The sequence below is a fragment of the Haliotis asinina genome, chromosome 5 (assembly GCF_037392515.1).
Source record: "Haliotis asinina isolate JCU_RB_2024 chromosome 5, JCU_Hal_asi_v2, whole genome shotgun sequence".
In the NCBI taxonomy this organism is placed as follows: domain Eukaryota; kingdom Metazoa; phylum Mollusca; class Gastropoda; order Lepetellida; family Haliotidae; genus Haliotis; species Haliotis asinina.
The window spans coordinates 6,532,660-6,558,699 of NC_090284.1; the positions used below are offsets into that span (position 1 = coordinate 6,532,660).

Consider the following 26,040-nt stretch of genomic DNA (forward strand, 5'->3'; position numbering starts at 1 on the left):
CTTTGTAGTGACAAGTACTTAACCACTTGGTTATCCCACAGGTCAGGGTGAAATATATACAGGTTTGAACACCGACTTCGGTTGTTGGTTGCTTCATGCTGCACAGAGCAATTTTCCACCTGTGTGATGGTAGTTTGTTACAATCAATCCTGAACCAGAATATCCAGTGATTGACATCATAAGCATCCGTCTATATAACAGGCATCTACCTGGTCAGTGAGCGTGACTATTTTCAACAAGCATGGGTTGCTGAAGACTGATTCTAAACTGCATCAAGAACATTATGCAACATCGACATATGATGAGATATTTATTCAAAATAAATACAGTTTGCTGTGAGATTACAAGACACTACCCCTTATCATAGGTATGTCCTTCACGTTTTGTGTCATCGTCTGTAACAGCAGCATTGGATACAGTGGTTGTTGCTGCTGTACTGCTATGAAGTAGTTCTGGTGCGACACCACAATGACCAATGATGTCGGCCACTTTGTCCACTTGGGCTGAATGTGACAGACTTTCTAATTCACTTTCATCTGTGCTTTTAATCTGCAGACTCTCTAGGTCTGGTATTTCCACCTCTGTGCTTCTCTCATTTACTATACCATTATCATCTGCATCTAAATCTAACTCTTTCCCATCCTCTTCATCTTCCACCTCTGTGCTTCTTTCATTTACTATACCATTATCATCTGCATCTAAATCTAACTCTTTCCCATCCTCTTCATCTTCCACCTCTCCTTCTTCCTCTTCTTCAACATTCTCCTCATCCTCATCTTCATCATCAGTTTCTTCTTCATCCGAACTATTAGAATACAAGTGTGAAACTGTTATAAACATAAAGTAAGACTGGATTTGAACTTTATATGTTCAGCAGTTTAAATCGTTGTGGGATAATATCAGAGGCAATAAACAGTCGAACAGTAAACTGAATAGATCCTGCAAATGCATCATGTAGAATACATATAATGGAAGTTTATGAAATGTACTGCCACTGCAGACAAATATTTTCCATGTAATAAACAACATGACAGAAATCACTGCTCACCTGTAGCCTGGTGGGAGGTCATAGCCTCTGTTTGGATTGCACATATCTAGGTCCATGTCAATATCTGTAAGATCTGAAACACAAACATCCCACTCAGGTACTGCTGCTCATCATTAACTGTAATCCATCCTATACACTGTCAGTATATTATCAGTGGAACAAAACTTACATCCACCTAGGTAAATAGCTTAGAAAATATTCAACAATACAACCATGAAATCAGATAGCTGGTCCTGTGTTTTTGTGTTTTTTGTGTCAATATTAATCGCTGATAATGAACTTATCACACATGGACATGTGATTACCCACTGAATAAATGTGCATCTTGGAAAGATATTTTCCTAAGACCTCAGACATTGTGAAGTAAGTCTTTATGCCACACATAAACGTACTTGTGGCATTGTGAAATGTATCAGCCATGTCAGCGAGCCTGACCACCCGATCCGTTCATGTAGTATACAATATACTAATGCAGATCCAAACATTTCAGCAGTTAACTGGTCCTGTGTCAGTAATCCTGCAGTTAATTTCTGTTCCTAAATTTGAAATATTCATGCAAATATGCAGAATCTAGTTACCCTGTGCTCATTTCTGACCATCCTCACAGTGCATAAATTTTTACTATGAAACGATGTTTTCCTGAGACATTGTGAAGAAAGTTTCTTATGCTACAAGTACATGTACTGGTGGTCTTGTGACATTTTCCAATCTGTGTCAGATCATATGTCTTTATTCTGTGAGTTGTCAATTTGACTATCTAAAAACAAACCTGTGGAGGCACATGCGTATTTATCATCAAATGGAGAACTATACCTTATGCATATATCAAGGACAGGCACAGATGTGAATGTAAATCCAAGACAAAGTAGTCAGAGATCACGGTACATATACAAGGGAGATAATCAAGTAGGTGATCAGCCTTACACACTTACCTACGCCTTTCCTGGAGAGTTTTTCATCTGCAATTTCCGCCAGGTAATCCTGTTGGACTTGAACAATCTCAGCACTGGTTTTACAGGCCACGTACCTCTCCAACAAAGCTTCATTCACTTTGTAGAAGTTATTTCCCCATTTGAACTTGGACAGGAGAATTGTTCCTAGTTCCTTAAAACCTGAAATGTAGAATTTACCTACATGATGAACTTACTGTAGTGGAATGTCATGGTTGATTCTCTTAAAACTAAGTACTCCTTTTCTCATTCACAATCAGTGCTATATGGGACATAATATTCAAATCAAGTGTTTCAGACATATTTAAGTATTGATAACAACATCTCATGCATTTTCTGAGACTCTGATTTATGTGATATAAATTAACATTGTCAAGAGTTGTTTCCCTTAGAAAGTACACAAATAACTGGGTCTACCAAAGTGACATCTTACCTCAATGGCAGCTGTTACTTGTGCTATAAACATTCTGACTGACCTGATGCAGACGTGATATACTGTGATATATACCATCATATGCAGGCTGCCAGGACATAGATGACTGCTGAACAAAAGAATATTCGCTCACTATTACCTGTGAGATAGAAAGCAGCAGCATAAGCCTCTACACAAGACAGTTTGCATGGACGGCCATAGTTGATGGGGTTGACAGCGATGAGATAGGGCAGAAGACGAGGGTGTCCGGCCTTCATTTTGGAAAAGGGAGTATCCTCCAATTTTGCCCAGGAACAGTCGACCACAGCCAGGCCACTCTGTGCAATTATGTCACTGTTACACGAAACCAAGAGATGTTCATTATGTCTAATAGAACAGGAGTGATATAAATTGTTTGTTTGTGGTTAAATGCAATGTTTATCATTATTACATTTACATGACTGTAAAATGTAATTAATACAATGCACACAATCAACCAAGAGATCAAACATGATAGCCCTGTCAATAAAGTCATCTCTTACAATGGCACTAGTAGGTCTTTAAATTCCATCCTGGATAACAGCCTTCATAACATGAACGTGTTAAACAAACCACGTCAAAAGGGAACATTCACGGTTTTTTGTACACAACACATTACACTAACCTATCTTCTGGAGAGACACATCGTGTACCGACTGGTGTTAGCACTATCCCATCAAAGCGCTGCTGTAGTCTCAGAGTCCGTACATATCCCAGTCTTCCAAGCTTTCTGCCTGAGCATTTCTTGGGGTCACACTGTTCCAGATCCCACATGGCTAGGGGGCATGGGAACTTGGCCTCAGCAGTGTCTGTCATATGAACATGTTTCATAGTCAAACACAGCAGTACAAAGATAGTAGAACTATTCTAAATAAAAATTCACATCTTTGCATACATTTTCACACACATGGTATAAACCAATATCATTTAGAAGCATATCCATGTGCACATGATAATCAACAATATCATCACATAAATCCTAACATTAATCATGTAATTAAACATTTCTACAATTATTACCATCAATAGCAGCTTGGAGGTTTTCTGAAAATCTTTCTGGGTCAAATTTTGAAGTTCTGTTTTTCCGATGATCATGTTTGGAGTGGTGATGTTTATCTCCCTTGCCTTGCTTCCCATGCGCTCTCTCCTGCTTGTGACCTTTGCTCTTGCCCATGGTGACTTTTCTTACCAAAAAACATACATTTGACATAAGTTCATACATAAAAGTGGAATTACCAGAAAAGGAAAGCAACACGTAATATACATAATATGGCAGCAGAGAAAACATATACTCATTTTACCAGTGCTCAGTTACCTTCAAGCATGCACAAAACATACACCAAAATCAAACTGCAGAAATGTTGATCAACATAAACATTGTACATGCTTCTCTGTAAATGGAAATACTTCACATCACATGACTCACTTAAAGGTCACATGCAACCAAAAAATCAAACATAATTAAAACACATTTATCACTTATTCATGACATCTAATATACATTGCTGCTTTTAAAAAAACAAATAAACAAAATTATAAGCGTACAATCGCGATTCAAAAGTGCAATATTTTGTACTTGGGCTTACTTCCCCCGAAACGAAGCCCTCGGGAGACCGAACCACTCAAGCTTCCGATTGGCTGTTTCATTTGCTGATATGCTGAGATTTCATTGTGTGTACAGAAAGATGATCTGTTTGATGGGCATTTTAGAAGTATAGCGAGTCACAAGAAAGTAAGATTCTTTATGGATAATAACTTTTTTTGTGTACTTGATGCGTCGTTTCAGTATGGATTCATGTACTGTTGTCAAACAAAATCATATACACTAAAAGAAGTCGTTATCCATGAAGAATGTATATAGAGATGTTGGGTTTTAAAAATACATGTTCTCTGAATTTGCGCTCGATCCAATAAAAAATCATGTAAGTAGAGATGGTAAACTACTGCGTGGCTGGAATCTGTCATTCGTCCAAGTACAAAGCAGGACTTGAAACTGACAAGAGTTTGCACCAGTTTCCGTCAGATCCAGTCATCCGAAAAAAATGAATGTAGTATGTTTGCAACCCACAGACATAAAAACATGTCATGTGTATCACACATGCCTAATTACATAATGTGGCAGACACGGGACTTGAGTCACAAATCAACTTATTTTCTTTATGTCATTTAGTCTGATAGGTGTTAAGTTCAAATTGCATGTGGTCAATGATCGAAGCTGTGTATTGCATGTTGTCTTTAGCAGGAAGGCAGGCAGACATATAGGCGTGAATAAACCAGACACTGAGCTTTCTCTGTGACAGACTGCTTACCACAATCAACAAGTTTTTTTACGTAACGAGTAGATTATCTACTTGTTTGTGTACACAACCAAGATTAGACTACTGCTCACCTCAGACGCTGGTTATGCATACTGTTTCAAGCTCTGCGAACCTATTCACTGCGCATGCGTCACAGGCGCAGCACAGCTGTTGAAACCAGTTTTCCCCCCAGCGCTGGGGGGAATTTAGTGAAACGTTTGAACTCTGATTTTGCGGGCTTTTTTTTCATCATGTTGTTTTTCAACTTTATAGGTTGAACTGACATTTTTTATGATTTGTTTCGGTAAATGCATACTGAAAGGTACCAGAATCTGCAAAGTTGTGTTTTACGTTGCATGTGACCTTTAAACAGCAAGCAGGTAGGAAGGCACATTACAAAACATTGACAATCTATAGGTGTGGTCTACAACATCAACTGTGATTATGGCAGCAACTACAGTAGTGAAACATAAAGACAACTCAAACATATGCATCAAAGAACATAAGATGCCCACAAACAATGCAGACACCAAATTTCCACTACACAAGATCAACAGATTCAACTGGGGCAATGTCAAAACACTTACAAACAAGAAACATCAGTACACCCAAAAGTAAATTGACAGAGCAATAAAAATACACCATCTTAATCCCTCTATTAACAGGGATCAGTGCTACTGCATCCCATCGGCTTACAACCGCCTAATCCACACATAATTATCCACTCAAACCACTCTGGCCTCTTATTACCTGATTAACTGACATAGCTTAATACTGGCTTTGCACTAATTAAAGGGGCACTGATGCGGAGCGAATAATGTTTCTCGCCAACGGTCGAACTACGAAACCAAACCGCAAATTGGTCAGCGCCCGCTCCTTCGACCGTGACGGACAAAGGAACTGGGCTCCTGTCCATATTAGCAGAATTTCTTCACCTAAACAGTCAGGAGGCCGGATGCCCATCATATGCCATTTGTTTAAAAATATCCATGGTATCCCATGGTCTGATCGTAACCAAATATCCCAGCAGTGTAGTTCTCTTCGGATGCTTGGATGGTATAGTTACTGATCCAATTTGATCCTATTTCTGTGTTTTTAACCTAGATATTTAATCATGTTACATGAAAATATGATGTCTACAGGCACGTAGCAAGCCATTTGTTTCAGTACGGAAGATTGCAAAGCTTTATATATATAGGTAGTTTTGAGTGTTGGTTCAGCTGTGATAGCAAATATCATACGTAAATTTTGGTGGCTATGGTAGCTACAATGGTTTATTATTTATGATAATAAAAACACAGAGTTGATTTATTTGAATTCGTAAACAAAAAACGATGACTTTGCCTTTGGTAGAGAAATCTGAAAATTCTCTTACGTTAAAAAAACTTCTTATTTCACCTATTTACACAAGTACACAGCAAATGCCTGTGTGTATTCATTATGTAACGAAATTCCGTTGGTATCCTCAAAACAATTTCGGCCCAATAGTGTTTTCAGGCTGCATGCGACACAGAGGTTACATCTTCCTTGCTGTAACTCGCGTTTGATGGTGTAAACCTACACGTGTTATTTGTCATCATTCTCTGGATGGTCAATTAATGAATTCATAACAGGTATAATTAGTAGTAACACCACTTCGGTTACTCAACAAAGGTTCCCATTTGGCATTTCTCCTGTCTGGAGTAAATACTCAAAATTATAAATTAAGGTCTGTATTGGCAAATGTATTGTATGTTATGTAATATGTGCATGTAAGTGATGCAAGAGGGTTTATCAGCTGAGTTACAAAAACAAACATCGATCAAAGGATTAACCGATAACACACTGATTGATTAATTACTTTTATCTTCTAGCGGATTTGTCAAAAGGCAGTGTGTGTAGATGACTACACCCTGTCGTAAAGAGTGAGTGCAAAAACAACATCCTCCCTTCAAAGAATTAACCACCCTTGCGTTGATTGATTGCTCATTATTGGTTAACTAAATTACTTAGAATAGTGGACATCATACAATTAGTTTGCCAGGTGTGCTATCTTGGGAGACCACTTACCAATTAACTTACTATGACTATTTGTCATGGTAATCTCACTAATCTCATTTATGTTATCTTAATTCATCATTAACCTATTTCAGAGTTGGAATATTACACAGGGGAGGGTGGAAATATTCTATGTAAAAAGATGGGGGTACGGGTGGAACTCTTTCCCAGTTCGGTTCAGACCATTGTCAAAATATAGACGTTGATCACCCAAAAAACCCTGTCAACCAAGCGTAACTAAGGTCTTGTCGATCAAATTTCCTTTGTCACCTCCGATTGTGTTATTCAAGATCATATAACAGTCAAACACTAATATTTCAAATGTAATCAGAAGCTAAGATACTTTACGTATGTGAACAGTGGTTGAGAGTAATAGGTTCACATTTTCATAACAGCGTGTTTATGCTTCGTGGGCGCCGCCATCTTTACATCACGTGACAAAAGTTACACGAAACCATCAGACTTTACAAACTTGGTTAAAATGAACGATACTATACATGAATAACTTCCTAATAATATAATCTACGAAGATAAGCGTCATACACACAACATAATCTGACTCTTTATCCATAGACCTCGTAAAATATCGTCACACCGAGATGAAAACAAACGATGAATTTTTGCCTTCTCCACACAGTGGGGATAGGAGTCGCAACAACACGTAAGATAGCGCTCCTTACTACAGTGAACCAAGCTAAGAGTTTAATGACTGGCCACATGACAAATATTGTTGAAGCAATGGGGCCAAGATTAGTTGTGACATTACTGCTTGTACATTTCTTTATGGGAAAAGGTATTTATGATATTCATCAATTAAATACGCAGTCTAGCAAAAGCCCGTTTCTTCGCTGTCATTACACATGAATTACTAACTAGTGTAATAAGGCATTGTGCGACTGAAGACAATTCGAATGTGTAGTATGTTAATCTATATGTAGAAAACGCTGTTATTTGGTCTAATGTCCACCAACTACACATACTTGAAACATGTTAATCATAAACATTCACAGATTACTTTTTCGTGAAACTTGCTCACTATCCAAATTCATTAATGCGTGTCATGACTATAGTAAAAATAACAGCGTCTCCTTGCCGTTTGCCGTCATTCTTGCTCCTCCCAGTTTTTGTAATCAAAGGCAGGTTACTCTAGTCAATTAGATGTCAAGTTGGAGAGAGTTCCCCCATTTTCTTTCTTCCGCAGATTAAGACAGGAAACACTAAGTGGTTCAAACCTATATATTGTACTTAAATTTAGGGCTTTTAGATGTTTTTGTGAGTTTCTTTGTATTTGTTGTGTCAGGTTTTGTGAATAATCCTGGTTCATATCATTTTATTAATATTATTTAGGATGGGGGGACAGGAGGAACTCTTACTATCAAGTTCTTTTAGAGTTCTGTGGCCTGTCATAACATGCAAAATGCAGTGTCATATGTTTGCAGAGAGACAAGTTCAAAATTCCACCTGAATTGAATTGGGAATAAGGCATCAAGCTGCAAAGGCCTTGAAGTACATATATGAAAAACTTATCCCACAAACTTGCTCCAGGTTAACTTGCAATGTATATTTCTATAGCTGAAAAAGTTGTAAAATGCGAGCACCAAATGTGATATATGACATGTGGCCCAGCTTACTTCCAGTACCAGATTATCAGTGGCAAGCATATATTCAAGGATTAGTTCTGTTTCCAAATTGGACAACCGCTAAATATTTTGCTAGTCCAAACCATATGCATGTTGTCAACTTGAGTACTAAGGTCTGACTAACTGTTGTAACCTACTTATGGGCACAATAAACCTTACACAAACTCTGTGGCAAATAATTTGATCAAATGTTGTGTGGCACAGAGGCCACTGCAGATGGGAGTCTGAGGGTGAGGACAGGAGCACTTAACCATGAGATCCATGGCCAAGAAGATATCACAGGTTCCTAATGTCAAAAGGATATCAGCATATTCAACATTCATTCCAGGCATGTGATACATCGGACTGATACATAGACAGTAATTCCGTGTTTTACAGACCAGGGGCTGAGCAACCTTGGAAGGAGCAGAAGGCAACATACATGACAAAAGAAGTATTGCAACCAACATTACTAATTGTCTAAGAACCCACATTAACCTAACTTGGTTTCATTGTTTCAGAGTTTTGTTACCATGGTTACAGTACTGTTTTTTTTTCTTTACCAGATGTAACTGGTGATATGGTCAGTATGAAGATAGTGGATGAGCCATCAAGCTATGGGTGAGTACAAGAGATACCTGTGAATGCTACATTTAACATGACTCATGATGTTAATGCATGTTTTTTAACGTAAAGTTGTATGCTTCTCTTGAGGGTAATACAGTCTGATGCTTGTAGCAGTGCTACTCAGGTCAGTAGGCGAGGGTCGACATTGCTAAAACATGTATACAGCAGGCCGTATCACCCAAGGGAGAAGCACACATCATATTTATTTTACCACCATGGTAAAGGTACAAAATATCATTTTATTTTGTGTTAAAGATCCCTACCTACTATATGACATGTAAACAAAAAGACGTCTGCCTCTCGACTGGATTTTTAAAATATGTGAAACATATTCTGACAAGCTTGAAACTGCTATAAAAATGGTTAAAAGTAATTTGCAGCAAAAAAACCAAACATAATTAAAACACAATTATCACTTATTCATGACTAGTAATATACATTCCTGATTGTGAAAAAACAAATAAACAAAATTATATGGGTACAATCGTGGATCGAAAGTGCAATATTTGGTACTTGGTTTACTTCCCTCGAAATGAAGCACCTGAGAGACAAAACTCGGTCAGAGTGGGTGGATGTGCATTCAAGTGTAATAAAGTCTTTTCATTGGCTCGTTCATTTGCCGATACCCATTGTATGTGATGCAACGGTTTGGTATTGATTTATATTTTAGTGTCAAGCAAATGTGATAACGGTATAAGAATCCACACCAGAATGTCACATCATATTCAACGGAAGATGTTGTGAACCATAATTAATGTATATAGAGATGTTGAGGTTTGAAAATACATGCTCTCTGCATTTGCATTTGATCCAATCGACAAATACTGAGATGTGAACTACAGTGTGACTGGGAACTATCATTTGTCCAAGTACAAAGCAGGACTTGAAACTGACAATCTGAGTTGGCATTGGTTTCCGTGTGATCCAGTCATCCGGGAAATATGGATGCAGTTTGTTTGCAACCCACAGACGTAATATCATGTCCTGTCTACAAGTATCACACCTGCCTGTCGGTGTAATTACATAATGTGACAGAGACAGAACCCAGGCACATGAGCCATAAACATATTTTGTTTATTTAGTATAGCCTGATAAGTGTTTGGTTCAAATTGCATGTTTTCAATGATTGGAGTTGTGTATTGCATATTGTCATTAACAGACAGGCAGGCAGACACATAGGTGTCAATAAAACAAACATTCAGTTTTGTCTGTGACAGAAACAACTTGTCACAATCCACATATTTTTGTATGTTTCCATAGACATGTATTAAAACTTTTCAATTTTCAAGCTAAGCAATATTTAGCAATGAAATTAGTATTTCTAATGCTACACTTTTTGAAAACTTGGTTTGCAAATCTGCAGGTATGGGACCAGTGTATTTTCACCACGGCAGACCCAAGATGCTTGTAATTATAAGAAATATCTCTTGTTCTCCAACTTTGACTGCAGTAATAATTCTTGCAAATCCAGGACAAAATCCACCCCTAATAAATTCCACCCAAAGGTGAATTTTATTCACACGAGTCATTCATAATCGATAACAAAAACACCCAAAATACATATGTTTCACACATAATGAAACATATTATTTCTTCTTGTCATTCAGACATATCTATGAATGAACATCTTTCCACAATTCATGGAAGCACTACACATTGTACTGACACTGCCTTTAATGCAAACAAGGTCTGATGCTATGGAGGAAGTCCTGGAGTGTCTTTTCCTTCACTGCGTAGGTCTTGCAGAGCCTAGATTGCACACATTATTTGCTGTGTTTTTACAGAGTCGCCTTCTCGGTTCATGCCATGCAATTACTGCGCATACACTGTGTGTGCAGCACAGCACAGCTGGTGAACCAACGTTTTCCTCCAGTGCTGGGAAAATTAGTGAATTGTTTGAAGTCTGATTTTGTGTGTTTGTATTAAATCATGCTATTTTGCATTTTTGATCATTTGTTTCTGTAAGTCCATACCAAAAGGAATCAGAATCTGCAAAGTGGCGTTTTACAGTGCATGTGACCTTTAATTACATTCAAGTTGAATGTGCAAATGAGTCAATGTATAATATAGTTAAAATGAAGCAATGAAATTCGGTAAAATAATTCTGTACAATTACAAAGTTATCTCAAACAGAGCTGATCTAACAGTTTTCACTGCATTCTCCAGGCACTGCAAACTCCAGGCACTGCAAACATCATATGATGATATCATATGATTGTAAGCTTTTTGGCAGAGAGTTTAGTGGGTACTGCAGCAGCGGGTAATATTTTTTCAAGTTGTCACCTTCCTCGGAAGGGTGACACAGAAACTTGCTAAAACTTCATTGACCAATGAAACAAGCATTTGACATGGAGACGAGGTAATAATAATGTTCTGGGAACATGAAGTGACAATCATACCCAATCCCCAAGTTGTCAGTGACAAATATATCCCTGTGTTCTCTATTGTTTCCTTTTCCAGTTTAAGCAACAGTTTTGGTGGCCTCTACCAGTCACCAGAAGAAAAACTGCAGATGAGAGTTCACCCAGCCAACTTCTCGGGGCCTGCTCATCTCAAGAGACTGATGGGGAAGTGCTTCAGCCTCGTGGACAGCAGGTCAGTCTCCCATCGTTACCATAGTATTGTCACTGTAGGCCCATGGACATCAGGTCAGTCTCGCATCATTACCACATTGTCCTCACTGTAGCCCCAAATATACAACTCATTAACATGTGCTAAACTTCCCAGGCTATATTTCAGGAAGAAAGAAAAAATAAAAATGGGTTCCTCCCTCCTCACTTTTTTTTCTGTCATAAATTTAAAAAAAGAATCTTTTTTGCCCTGGTTACTTTTGAATAAAATGTGCCCAAGAATTATTTATTATTTTTTATGCTGCCTTACAATGCCCAGTCACATATTTACAGGTTTTAAAGCGGTAAATCAGTATAATTCCAAGTTTACAAGTTTGCCACTTCAGCATGATGATGATGATTTGTACTATTTAAACATACTGGCATTAATTCTTATTTCAAAAACTTCACCAGTATGTCACCATTATGTGATTAACTGATTAAATTTATATGATGTTTGTGGGACTGTTTCTTTTTTATCTGGAATTACCTAACACTCAGACACTGCCACCCACTATGGTATGGTAGTACTAGTAGTCATGTAAGGTGCTGTATTGTACATTTCCTCGAGTCTGCTTGTTTCCAGCTATAAGTATGAGTTTTGTCCCTTCTCCAATGTGACCCAGCATGAACAAAGCCTGAGATGGAATCCATACAGTGGAGTATTGGGGTAAGTGTGATGTAGGGCTTATGCCAGTATACAGGACTGGCATGTGAAATGTTGCACATTGTATTTGTGATACTGTATTAGCCATATTAAAGACCCAGTTGCTTAAATCACACCCTGACCAATTTCTACTAATTTTACTAATAAGTAAGTAATCTGCAAGTACCCCTGCAGGAGCTAAAACATTACATTGCAGTCTATATATTTTTGGGTATACAAATTGTTTTCCAGAAGACTTCATAAGGGTTATATAGTGAGTGAGTTTAGTTTTATGCCATACTCAGTAATATTAAAGCTATATGGTGGCAGTCTGTAAATAATCAAGTCTAGACCAGACAATCCTGCAATCAACAGCATGAGCATCTGTGCAATGCGAACTGATGACATGTGTCAACCAAGTCTGACCAACCGATCCCGTCGCCTCTTATGAGTGTAGTCACATAGTCGCCTTTTATGGTAAGCATGGGTTGCTGAAGCCTATTCTATCCCAGACCTTCATGGTTCAGAAGGGGTATAACTGATTACTCTACTTTGTAGATCAAAGTTGCATCAGGTTGGCCTCAAGATTGCTGATAATTACAAAACAGTTCTGAATTCATAATGCAATATGATTGATATTGTATCATCATTATTTTTCCTTTACTCACGTTCAATTGCTTACTCTCCTCTTCCTGGCGAAGGTAGTGGAACACCTGAAATCCCTTGAAGTTCCCTTCTAAAAGAAGCGGACATAAAATCACACTCACCCAAATATTAGCTCCCTTTTCCCGCGAACATGGTCAGCTGACTGCCATGATACTTCACTCTCTCCCTATCGCCCGACGAGGTCGGGGTGAGGCACCTGCGGTCCCAAACACAGTGATAAGTCTTTCATTATTTCGGCTTTCTAACTAAATTTGTGCTCTAATTTTGGCTTGTATATATTTGTTATTATTATACAGTTTTGTAATTATGTGTCTATTTCTAACATGTATTTTGTCAAGTGAGACTTAGTCTCAGTTGATGAAATCGTGCTTTCATGTAAACGTTTATGTTCTGCTCACATTCATTGTGTATTTTTCTTTAAATTGTCTGAAGCAGAATTCTTATTATATTTATGATCTGTTCACAGACGTGCTAGAGACAAGCAACATCGGCTCGCATTAGCCACGTCTAAATCTAGTGAGATAACGTTGGGTAACCGTTTAATTGTTGATGCCAAGATTCAAGCCAGCCATATCTCCAAGGTTGTGTCCAGGGTCGGGCGAGTCCCCTCCCAAGACTCAGAAGAGATCATCCATTGAGACAGGACTGTCTCAGACTAAGAAAATTAAGAAGTTGAAGTCGTTATCTGCAAGATCATTGCAGAATCATTCCTCACTGATAAAGAAGTCATTCCGGAGGAGATAGTCCTCTTAGAGGAACGTCAATATTTTGACAAGTCTCTGTTAATGATACGGAGTGAAGACACTATGCATCGGACATTGGCAACTAGATTGACACCGATGGCATCTTCAAGACCTTAGAACACATCTCATCTACAACAGACATCGCAGATGTCGACTGCATTCATGGGCATCGTAGACAGCTTGTCAACACAGTCGTCAATGCACGCACCACATGCATTCGATGCAGGTGTCTTCATGCAACAATTTACAACGCACAGGATGAACCTCATGGAACTAAGATTGGAAGAGGAAAGATGACTGCACTTGCCAACTATGTTGACTATGAATCAGCGAGAGCATTCATCTAGACTGGCACTCACGTCTGAGGATGAAGAGGAGGTGCATGCACGCACGCACTTCAGGAGATCCATGTCCCAATCATCAGATCACAGCATAGAGAAGGATATACCCATGCCAAGTGAGTGCAGTCACATGAGATCTTTCAAGATAGAAGACATTCGGACGGGCTCGATTTAGACTCGCATCTCAAGTTCAGCAATCCTGTGAACGAGGAAGAATGAATGTTCCTGTCAACTGTCGTCACTCAGAAGAGGGATCAACAGTTTACGTCCGAACACCTCGTCTCAACTACTGCGGGACTGAATCTACTCCCTCGACAAGATTGAAGAGGTAACAAGGATGATTGCTCAAGACGTCAGAGAAGTCATGATGATCAAGTCCATCGACACCTTGACAACGGTGCTCAAGCAGACAGATGCAGGCTCAACCAACACTCTCTCCCAACGGTCCTTTTCAGGACCACCAAGCAACCCAAAAGAATACTTGATAACTTGAGGTAAAATGAAATAAAACAATAAAGTCAACGATGAATGCGTCACGAAGATTCTTCGAGATGACTGCAACATACCACTGCAAACTTATCTTAGATGGAAAAATTCCAACACATCTACCTGGAAGACAATTTGTCTACATCAGCTTCAAGCGGCGGAAGTTTTTTTTCGCGCTTTACTCATCTAGACACATGTTCGCCAGACAGCATGGTTACGGACAAGCCTAAATGCTAACAAGGGTATCACTGTTTGAACAAGATTTCACGATGATCAGTTATCTGCTACACTGGTGACGTCATGTCTACAATCTGATTGGTCCCCAAGAGACAACGCCCTGTAAAGAAAGCCAGTGACGTTACATCTACAATTTGATTGGTCCCCAAGAGAGAATACCCTGCGCAGAATGTGATGTTATTTTTCCAGTGCTAGGAAGTTGTCTGTACTTGACCTACAGTCAAATGATGGAAAGATGTCATTTACACGCTAGTTTAGCAGTCTACAGCGTCATTTGATTGTTTAGAAGGCGCAGAGATCCACAGGAGGATTACAGCAACAAAGGACAGTTTTTGATTGGCCAGCCAGCCAGCCAGCTATAAATAGACTTCCTTGTAATGTAAACAAGTTCAGCACTGATGATCTGAAGACAAAGAATGAGGCATCTTCACGGCATCGGATAACCAAACTCATCGTCAATTATTTACACCTCAGGGGGCTATGCAGTACTTTTTAACTGGACTACGGGATACAAGCGCATCAACGGAAAAGTCAACTCAGACTACAACTAGAATTCACAATCAGGCTACTAACACAACTGGGTTGGTTAGTAAATCACCTAAAGTCAGGACTGGAACCTCAACAAGATATCAATATTCGACAATGGCAGTGTCTACTAGGCCTCCTCTCATCAGCGCAAGATATGACCAGAAGAGGAAGACTGCAGTTGCGTCCCTTACAACGATTCTTGAATCTTCATCTCAACAACAGGGGACAGATTCCACTCCCAGACATCCTGAAGCTTTTTCTGATGTGGTGGACTCGCTGATTGAATGTCTGCGCAGGAACCTATATGTTAGAGCCGGTATTCAACAACCACTTCTTTGTAGACGCATCTCTACAAGAATGGGGAGCTCATCTAGGAAATGAGGATCTGGAAGAGGAACAGGCTCCTCACATCAACCAGTTGGAAATGAAAGTGGTCATTCATGCAATCCACCACTGGTCGACAGCATTGAGAAACTAATGATCCACATGGACAACTCAACAGTAGCTTTTTACTTAAACAAACAAGGGTCAACAAGATCACTATCTCTGCTACGCCTAACGTTTCAACTGTTCAACTTAGTCAACAGTCTGAATCTCCAAGTAAAAGCATGTCACATACCAGGAGCCTGCAACATTATGGCAGATGCATTATGTTGTCCCCTACGTCTATCTACAACAGAATGGATGCTTCATTGGGAAGTGTTTCAACTAACCAGTCAAACTTTCGGATCACTGCAAATAGACCTATTTGCAACAAGTTTCAACTAACAGACAACAACCTTTGTGTCGCCAGTACCAGATCCCTTAGCCTGGGCAATGGATGCTCTCAGCATTCCATGGGAAGGAATAAACGCGAACACGTTTCCCTGTCCAGTTTTGTTACCAAAAGTCGTCGAGAAAATCAGACAAACAAAGAGGTTACAATTGATTTTGGTCGTGCCTTACAGGCCAACGAGAGATTGGCCAACATTTATAGAAGAACTAGGACAACCAACACTACAGTTACCAGAGTGGAAGAATCTTCTCATTCATCCCAAGACAAAACAAATGCACGGCCAACCATCAGTATTCCGTCTTCATGTATGGACTGTATAAAGGCTTGTTTGAAATGCAGAGGATATTCAGTGAGGCCAGCGAAAGCAGTCACCTTAGCTTTACGGAAATCCATTTGCACTCTTTATGACGACAAGTCGAAATGGTTTGAGACAACAACACAGATTTAGAGCTCCAGCATGGGATCTAAATATTGTACCCCATCATCTCACAAGTGATACATATGAACCACTTGATCGAACTTGAAATGTTGACTCAGAAGACGCTATTTTCACTTGCCTTGGCTGCAGTGGCAAGAATATCAGAAATTCATGCTCTAGACTTTAATCGAACGAGCTTCGACACAAGTCACCAGGAAACAGCTCATTTAGGTCTGTGATGGGATTTCATAGCAAAGAATCAACTGCCACGTCAACCGGATAGACAGTTCCGTATACCAGCTTTGTCTTCAGTCTTAGGACTGCATGATACACAAGATTTATCATTATGTCCAGTGAGAGCATTGAAAATACATATGGCACGTACCAAGGTTAGAAGACGATTCAAACGCCTATTTAACCCTATACAGTGGAAGCTGCCTAATTCAGACTCGACTGGGACCGACTTTTGTGTCCGAATTACGAGGAGTCTGAATTTGATTGGTAAGAGTCAAGAGTCAGCTCCCTTGACCAGGAGATACGCATGCACAGTACTTTTACCATGGTGTAACATGTTTTCGGGGTAATAGCGCAAAAGATGATCATGGTCATGATTGCGTATCAGTAGATTATCAAAACTGTAATTCGGTCAATAAATATCACCTCATCTTTTATAAATAATTTATTGTTAGAATGCTCTGTCGTCCGATGGTTTCCAATGCAACACACATTTCATGTCTTGTCCGTAAGCACGAGCGCTAGAAGTGACATACCATGTTTTCGTGTTACTCGCTATTTCGCGGGGTAACGCCCTTGTATGGAAGCGCATGTGATTCAATCTGCTCAGAAATCAACAAATACAACGTTCAGGCAACGTTCATTGGTTCAGGCATTTGTCACTGATGAGAAATTACTGGAGTATCGTCTTTTTATAACAAAATCGCATACCATCAAAATGACACTGAGTGAGTCAAGTCAGCTTGCTGAACTTCTTTGATTTTTCCTTTTGTTAATTGGTTATCATCACACCTGATAATCTGTTTGAAGTTGGTAATCGGCTAACTACAAAGCACTTCCGCCTCAGGCAGTCCCGCTAGTCAGAGTAAATTAGCGATGTTTTCAAAATAAATTACCGTAAAGGGCGGAGATTTCAGTCCAAAATCTGAGTTACATGAAGTCCAAATTAGTTAGTCGAATTGTAATGATAACTTAGTTAACTTCTGCCAGGACTAACAATTCGGTCCAAATTATACAGAAAACCGAGTTACTTAGGGTCCGAGTAAGACAGCTTCCACTGTATCTACTGAGACACCCACGGAAGTATCCCGCATCTTAGTTTGGATCAGAGCTGTTATACTTACAGCATATAAAGCAGCAGAATTAGACCCTCCACGTGCCCTTATCCCACATAAAGTCGGAGCTCTAGCCTCTACACTAGCGTGACACGGTAATTGCTCGCCATCTACTATTATGGAAAGCTGTTTTTGGAAGTCAAATACAGTATTCGCCAACCATTATCTGCAAGACATAGCCATGGAGGACGTCACTGACATTCATCAGTTTGGACCACTTTTCATTGCTCAGCAACTAACAATTCCTTGACGACGCTGACTTAACTCACCCGTTTGATCATGTGACTTATGGAGGCCAGACGTTCTGTGGAGTATTTTGGTGGAAAGTCTAGCCGCACGTCTTGAACAGACTAGCATAAGTGATTATGACCTTGCATTCATTATGAACATAATTAAACATGAAGAAAGGTTGCAACTAAGGTTTCGAAAGGTTTCGATTGCTATATCGTGACATTATTTGCATCAGAAACTAACAAGACACTAGCTATATTAGTGTCATCACGTACCAGTTAACAAGACCTTTTTTTGACTGGATGTGATTCCCCATAAAATCCTCATCGAATATGAAAAGAATAAGACTGAATTAAAACAAGTTCTCATTAGGGGGGAAATTATTGGACGTAATTTACAACTGACAGCAGAATCCAGCGTGGCCTTACCCGCTGTCATTTCTGTCGGATTCTGTAAGCAATTAATCATGAGTCAGGATAAGTATAAAATATCAATTTTATTCAGAAAATTACATTTATGTACTTTGTCATGCAGTTGAAGTTAGCCGCAAGTTTGATTGCTATCTAAACAACTATCTTCTTTAAATTGCAGAGTGTTATTTATTTCAAATAAATAGAGATTTTACTGAGCTCATTGAAGGGAAAACAAGTTGAATTTGAAGTGAGACTTATGAAAAGAGACCATCTCAGAACAACATTACAGCTGTATATGGATGTCATGGAGGTATGTTTTTTTTGACAGCGTGTATCAGGAATGGGAGATCGAGAACAACAAATTCACCGCCATGATTATGAGGGAGGGTGATGCATGTGGGGATATTTTCAGATCAGTCAAGGTTAGTGTTACATGTTACTCTACTTATGGAACTCTTTAATGCATGCCTGTCATATTATCAGTTTGAGGTTTCAAGAGGCTCACGTAACATAGCACTGTTCTTTAGACCTGTTGCATCCCTTTGATAGAATTTGCATATGAAATTAAATCCTACTTTGTGAATGACATACAGCAACAACTAATGAAGAATTACCTGTTGTCTATTAAGTGAAACATTTCTTCGCAGGTTTTGTACAAACTTGTAGAACATTGTAATATTTGATGATACATGTACAGGATTTCTTTCAATTTGTTCATGAGAATTTGTTTTACAAACTGTTGGAACATATTAAATATGGAGCATAACGCTACAAGTTATCACTATGATTAATGGAGTAAAACTGAAAAACATGTAACTTAAACTACATACTGGTGTTTGAAATGTTGAATTGAAATAAGCATACAATATAATAACTTCAGTCTAAAGATGGAATGTCGTATGAATATTGAGTCGATTATGAGTTTTTAAAGCAGAATATCCTATCCACCATCCACAAAGATAATTGTGGCATTTCATAGTTAGGTTCGTATTTGTAACAGTTGAAACAGAATGGTATTCCTCTTTACCTGTATGACAACCTGTGCAATGGTTTTGTTGCTCATGGCAGAGACCATATAATAGATGGCTACTCAGTCAGGTTTATGTATGGCTGGGTAATTTGATTTACAGCATGGTATATGATGGTATATATGGTGTAGAATCTGAAGAAATATATGTTTTGGTCATGTGAACCAAAGCTGTTAGATTTGTTTATTGTCCTGCTGTTTTTTTCTTTCATATTTATTGTGAAAATTTGCATTGTTTTTCTTTGAGAGAACAAAACTTACCCAGATATATGTCACAGTGTGATGACTATTGCGATGGAAGATGGTTCATGCTTGTCGCCATTGTAGTGTTAGGAATGTCAGGTTTCATATGCCACGATAGTGTTAGGAACGTAGGGTTTCTTATGCCATGATAGTGTGAGGAATGTAGGGTTTCATATGCCATGATAGTGTTAAGAATGTAGGGTTTCTTATGCCATGGTAGTGTTAGGAATTTAGGGTTTCTTATGCCATGATAGTGTGAGGAATGTTGGGTTTCATATGCCATGATAGTGTTAAGAATGTCAGGTTTCATATGCCATGATAGTGTTAGGAATGTAGGGTTTCTTATGCCATGATGGTGTTAGGAATGTAGGGTTTCTTATGCCATGATAGTGTGAGGAATGTGAGGATTCTTATGCCATGATGGTGTTAGGAATGTTGGGTTTCATATGCCATGATAGTGTTAGGAACGTAGGGTTTCTTATGCCATGATAGTGTTTGGAATGTGAGGATTCTTATGCCATGATAGTGTTAGGAATGTCGGGTTTCTTATGCCATGATAGTGTTAGGAATGCCAGGTTTCATATGCCATGATAGTGTTTGGAATGTCAGGTTTCATATGCCATGATAGTGTTAGGAATGTAGGGTTTCTTATGCCATGATAGTGTTAGGAATGTCAGGTTTCATATGCCATGATAGTGTTAGGAATGTGAGGATTCTTATGCCATGATAGTGTTAGGAATGTGAGGATTCTTATGCCATGATAGTGTTAGGAATGTCGGGTTTCATATGCCATAAAAGTGTTAGGAATGTAGGGGTTCTTATAGTAGTTTGCTATAAATACATAGTTATAACTAAAATGTCACCCCCCTGCTTGTTGTCAGGTGTTTTTCAAGTGTAGCAATCACAGCCAGGTAACGACTGTGTCTGAGCCACACACCTGTCAGTACCACATGGACTTCTTGACCCCCTTAGTCTGCCATAACCACTCCATGCTGGTGTACCCCACCCTAGCGCAAGAACTGAGGGAGGAGTGGGACAGGGTTGAGGGGGAGCTTGTCAGGGAGGAAATTACCCAACAGGTAAGATATTCTAACATGAATGGTATAGATGTGGGTGCAGAAATAACTCAGTGTGTAGAGTTCTGTCTCTTGGCTTGGCTGAAAGACATGATTGCAAATGTTATTGACATATTCGCCATAATGTTTCTTGGTTTGTCAGTCAATGCCATGCTTGTGGGATTTAACAAAGTGATGAATGTCTAAGACCTTCAACACTTTTGTCTCACATTATTGAAATTCTGCTCAAAGCAGTGTTACACAAAAACATGAACACCCCAAGAAATTAGTTGTAAGAGATGGATGCTTTACTGCATGTATTGTAACGTTTTGTTGTAAGAAATGTCTGTAACATCGATCATGTGGCCTTCTTATAGCAACTTCTGTTTCCAACTTGTGCCAGTTCCATTCACTGTGTGTAGGCATAGCACTACATAGCACTATCAGGCAATGTGATTCTTCAAAGGCATTTAGAAGTTGGCATAGTAATACAGGATGAAAGTTCAGCTCAACCTGATGAAAGGGCTAGGATAAGACCCAAAACGTCGTGAAAATAAACCCAAGAAGTTGCTATCCATAAAATTTGTCCTGTACTATCAGCCAATGTTCTGTGTTTAGGGTAAACTGAAAGTATATGTGTTGTGATTGGTTATCATAACATGAACTGTCCAATCCTAATTAGTTTATCATAATGTTCATAATACCTAAAACACCTGACAGTGACAGATGGTTAGACATACAGGAATTTAATACACTGCCGTGTGTGACCATTGCAGATTTGTTATTGTTATGAGTGTTTGTGAAGTAAAATGTTTTCAGTGTCATAGGTTATCCAAGATTATGATGTGTCTCTGTTCCAGGGCTACAAGAAAAAGTTAAGAAAAATATTTGAAGATGCTGGATATTATCTGTCAAAAGAAAAACAGAAAATACTTACCGAAACAGCAGAGATTAAAAAGGTGGAAACTTTCAAGCCTATAGAGGAGCCAAAAGGAGAGTTCTCATCTATACAAAAATGTACCGAGGTAAATAAGTCTGATTTGATAATGAGTGATTTACGCCACTTTCAGAAGTATTGTAGCAATATCAAGGTGGAGGACACCAGAAATGGCCTTCTCACCTTGTACCCATGTGTGGAATTGAACCTGGGCCTTCAATGTGAAAAGCAAATGCTTTAACCACTAGGCTTCCTCTCTGTCCCAAGATGATCATGATTATGATGAACGGGCTGAAAGATGACCGCTGTGGCTGTTGTGATACATCTCTGTGCCATGACTCACTTGTCAAGGCTGACGTGTGGCTCCTCATCATCATGCCTGATGATTGCTGCTCTCTTTGCTCAGCTGTTGAATAATGTGTGTGGCTGTATTTTGCAGGAAGTAGCCAAGTTACGAGAGGAGCTTGATCAGCTGAAGGAAGGGCTGCTAGTGCGAGGGATCAAGGAGTTTGAGCTAAAAAATAATGTAGGAGGTGAGATGCTGTAGCCTTAGCATGCTAAGAGAATTCAGCTTCTTTAGCACCACAAAGCTATACTTCTCCTCCTGCATGGTAATGTGTAAGGAAAATTATTGTTATTATTATTATTATTACATTTTCAATGACTGTTTAATTCTGAACTCAAACGGGACCTTTATGGTGGAGATTTCTCTTATTTTTATATCTCTTCCTGAAGACAAACCGTTAGTTTTTCTGTAAGGTGGATTTTGATGTTTATCCAGCTGTTTTATATTAGTTATTGAAAAACTTTAGGCACCTAAATTTGTTTATGTCCGACCAGTGGCAATTCTATTTTGTATCCAAACAACCTCCCTTCCATCTCCCAGTCATGCTTATGACAGACCAACCCATTACCAACCACTTTCGTTTTGATTTGTGGGAGAGATGAAAAGTTTTGTTTGAGGGAATTGTTACAGATGAATTTTTTTTATTCAGCTGAAAAATAACATGCAGTGTGTGTTATAATGGTTGCCATGTGAGTATATCCATTGTCAAAGTTGTTGTTCCATGTATGTTTTCACCTCATCCTCTCAGTGACCAGACATTGTTTGAGTCGGCAACATTGTTGCTGCTTGGTTCAAGTGAATGTCAGTGGGTCCTGGCTAAGGTTCATGTTGCCTAAGAGGGCGCCCAGACCCAGACCCTATATAACTCTTGGACGCTCTGGTGTAGTCTTCCGTGTGATCGTGTTATGTTGTGTGTCACACGTCTTCCATTTTCATCCTGTAAATCTGTGATGGACAAACACTACCGAAGTGAAGTTGAAGCACTCACAGCTCTCTCATCTACTGGGGGAAACAATGAGGGATCACACGAAAGGACAAGTGTTCCATTCTATTTTTCCAAGGTGCTTGACAAGCTTTGTATTGCATAGTTTTGACAAACTTTGTATTGCTTAGCTTGTGAAGACACCTGGAAAAGAATAAGGGAACAATTGTGCTTTCATGTGATCCCTATATTTATCCCTTTTGTTGTTACTAAACGTAGCAGGACAGGTGAACTATAGAGTAATACGACAGCCCTGTATTTTAACATCTGTCCAGTTGTTTGTAAGTGGCAATGGAGCTTTATGTTTTTATTGGATGCTTGCTGTAATGATGCTGTCATTATTTAGAAAATTCTGCAAGTGATGTTATCTAATTGGAACTACTAACGAAGTGCTGTGTTTTCACTTTTGGCTTTGTTTCTTCTATGACCTTTGGTTTTGATATTTTTAATCCAGGGTAATTCTCAGAAATCATAGGTCTGGAAGGTGAAATATACAATGTCAAAAAATTCATCAATCAACCTGGATTCTAAGTCCTGGTTTTAACATTAGTCCAAAGGTGAATATCTTTACATCTTCGAAAGACTTTCAGCCCTAATTTCATTCTATGATAAACAGGTGTTTCAGTGTTTCTACATCACTGTTTTGTGTTTTGGTGTAATATGTGTCTGTAACAACAGAAAGTAAATGTGCTGTTCTAGTATTTCACAAATCATTTTGTGATAGCTTTGAAACATGTCTTTTGAAGTGGGTGGGTGAGTGGGTGTGTTTCTGGGTTGGTGAGAGAATGAGAGTGAGTTTGGTTTAATACTGCTTTGAACAGTGATATCACCATATGTCAGCGTATGAAGTTAGAATATCCCTAAGGTGATGCTTTTGTTGAGTGTGAACGACTTTGGTAGAACCCACAAGCATCTGTAAGGTGTTTACACACCTAGCAACATAATCAAACCCATGCTGATAGGTTGCGATAAGGATGCATACTAAATAACTGTGTACCAATGGCATTATCCAACACTGATGTGATAACAGGTATGTTCACCTGTACGCGCCTATCCAGCATTTTGTGTTGGTGGAGAGCTCTTGTCATTGGCTGAATGCAGCACTTGGAGCGAGTTTAGTTTTATGCCACACATAGCAATATTCCAGCTATATATATGGCAGTGGTCTGTAAATATTGGGGTCTGGAACTGACTATCCAGTGATCATCAGCATGAACATCGATCTACAGAGCACTTTGAACATACACTGTGTATGGAGTTACATATGTTACAAGTACACTGTCATTATTACTATCTGCTAGGTAATCTAGGGGATTGCAAGTTCACAATGTTCATTGTTGTTGTCATTACAATGTAATTTCAGGATCACGACTACCAGCGCTGAAGCTCAAGTCACCAATACCAGATGTCCAGAATGATACTGCAGTACAGAATAGAACTGATGAAAGTAAATAGGATTAACAGTGATCTCAATTCATCAATATCATAATCATCCTTGCCAACTGAAATCCATTGTCATCACTCTGTCATCAGTGTTGTTTGTGTTGTGTGTGACAATAGCAGAACAAGTTAAGTTGGTTCCCTTGCTGTGACAGAATATGCATACATGTGGAGCTTGCTTATGCTATTCTATGATACTCGCAAAAGTTAAGATCACTGGTTTCTTTCCTATTGTTAATCTTACATTCTACGACAGGTTAACTATAGTAATATTGTGTGGTCATTGACTCTTTTTATGGTTTTAAGTCGTTGCTAAATTATTTGTCCCATTATATTTGTTTATGGGCTATCAGTACATAGAGAATGTAGGGTGACAACCCAATGGGGGGACTGTGGGTAAGGTACCAGCTGTGGTTGTCCAGACTTGATTTGGTGTGCTGTGCCGTCAAATAGCTGAGATAGTGCTGAGAGCGGGAATTTGCGGGGTTTGCACTGGGAATGTTTTTTCCTGTTCATTTATACATTATTATGATTATTTTCATTTTGACCAAAATTGTGATTAAATCACGGTGGGGCTTTATGCTTTGAAACTTTTTTCCACCTTCACTATATATGCGTGTATATTTGCAATGCAAAGTCTATTGATGTGTAGCCATAATACTTTATGGTACATGATGAAACTACATCGAAAAGTCTGAATATCCTTGTACAGCATCATAATAAATAACTTATTTACATAAGAAAGAGAGTTGAATGATGACTGCCTGATGAAGGAGTAAGGATGGACTCAGAAATGTTAGATCCTCCGTAATAAAGAAGTTGACATCGATAAAACTCTTCCTTATGTATATCAATTCTAAATGTCACTTTAAGATCTAAATTATTTACAGGCTGCTAACATAAAACTAATATACTGTTGAGTCAAGCGTTAAAACAACCAAACCAAAGGGAATATCACAATTAATAGAGGCAACTCTGTAGGTGTTCCACTTTAGATGAGACTCGATCAATTTAAAGTAAGCTTTCATATCTGAATTCGTATGTGAAGTTATGAATCAAAAACAGGGGATTACATTCCAGTTTGTCATTTTTAAGGAAGATTGCTTGTTTGGAGTGACAGTGTTCCACATTCATCCAGGTGGACATCTGTTACTTCAGGTGATCAAAGCATATCAATGAGGTTCTTCGACTACAGTTTACTTCTACTTCAGACATGGTATACACATTATTGTGGGAATAAATATATCTTTTCTTGGTTTCATCTAGTTATGTTATAATTTGCTGTCATGAAGGAGTCATGATCAGTTTTTGGTCCCTCTGGGCAGTCAATCAGTGAGTGAGTCTAGTTTTACACCACACTCAGGGAATTTTCCATAGATATGGTGGCGGTCTGTAAATAAATGTGTCTGGACCAGGCAATCCAGTGATCTACACAATGGAGATGCAATGAGGCGTGAACCATGAGCCAGACCAATTCTAGTCCACATCTTCACAGACTGAGCAGTAATGCAACTTACCCAGCTTCTCATAATCCAGCTT

At 38.9% G+C, this 26,040-nt stretch overlaps 2 protein-coding genes across 5 annotated transcripts; one reads left to right on the forward strand and one right to left on the reverse strand.

Annotated features, from left to right (window-relative positions):
- Window positions 1-293: 293 nt before the first annotated feature.
- LOC137283193 (18S rRNA aminocarboxypropyltransferase-like) lies at window positions 294-7,229 on the reverse strand. Of its 4 annotated transcripts, none has more exons than XM_067814637.1 (7): window positions 7,132-7,229; window positions 3,470-3,628; window positions 3,075-3,258; window positions 2,571-2,764; window positions 1,981-2,160; window positions 1,049-1,121; window positions 294-805 (listed from the first exon to the last, which is right to left on the reverse strand). In XM_067814637.1, exons 2-7 carry the CDS (start codon window positions 3,621-3,623, stop codon window positions 352-354), a joined length of 1,239 nt encoding a protein of 412 aa, XP_067670738.1. In that variant the 5' UTR covers window positions 3,624-3,628; window positions 7,132-7,229; the 3' UTR covers window positions 294-351. The 4 variants fall into 4 exon arrangements, with proteins under 4 accessions (XP_067670738.1, XP_067670739.1, XP_067670740.1 ...); XM_067814638.1 differs by having other exon boundaries at window positions 3,470-3,633; window positions 7,132-7,222; XM_067814639.1 differs by having other exon boundaries at window positions 7,127-7,219.
- A 191-nt stretch (window positions 7,230-7,420) lies between these two features.
- On the forward strand, window positions 7,421-25,759 carry LOC137283196 (N-acetylglucosamine-1-phosphotransferase subunit gamma-like). Its single transcript, XM_067814641.1, has 9 exons — window positions 7,421-7,576; window positions 8,969-9,023; window positions 11,490-11,624; window positions 12,225-12,308; window positions 18,800-18,893; window positions 20,623-20,820; window positions 21,657-21,821; window positions 22,173-22,266; window positions 24,425-25,759. Exons 1-9 carry the CDS (start codon window positions 7,489-7,491, stop codon window positions 24,514-24,516), a joined length of 1,005 nt encoding a protein of 334 aa, XP_067670742.1. The 5' UTR covers window positions 7,421-7,488; the 3' UTR covers window positions 24,517-25,759.
- Window positions 25,760-26,040: the final 281 nt, after the last annotated feature.

What these genes read in the sequence shown, in the direction of transcription:
- LOC137283193 (XM_067814636.1), bottom strand. Translation starts at nt 3,737, where the DNA reads ATGTTTTCTCTGCTGCCATATTATGTATATTACGTGTTGCTTTCCTTT. An exon ending in TGCTGCTTTCTATCTCACAG is followed by an intron (nt 2,161 to 2,570) that starts GTAATAGTGAGC and finishes TCTACATTTCAG; the next exon opens with GTTTTAAGGAACTAGGAACA. An exon ending in ACTCTCCAGGAAAGGCGTAG is followed by an intron (nt 1,122 to 1,980) that starts GTAAGTGTGTAA and finishes TTTGTGTTTCAG; the next exon opens with ATCTTACAGATATTGACATG.
- LOC137283196 (XM_067814641.1), top strand. Translation starts at nt 7,489, where the DNA reads ATGACTGGCCACATGACAAATATTGTTGAAGCAATGGGGCCAAGATTA. An exon ending in GGGAGGAAATTACCCAACAG is followed by an intron (nt 20,821 to 21,656) that starts GTAAGATATTCT and finishes TCTCTGTTCCAG; the next exon opens with GGCTACAAGAAAAAGTTAAG. An exon ending in GCTAAAAAATAATGTAGGAG is followed by an intron (nt 22,267 to 24,424) that starts GTGAGATGCTGT and finishes ATGTAATTTCAG; the next exon opens with GATCACGACTACCAGCGCTG.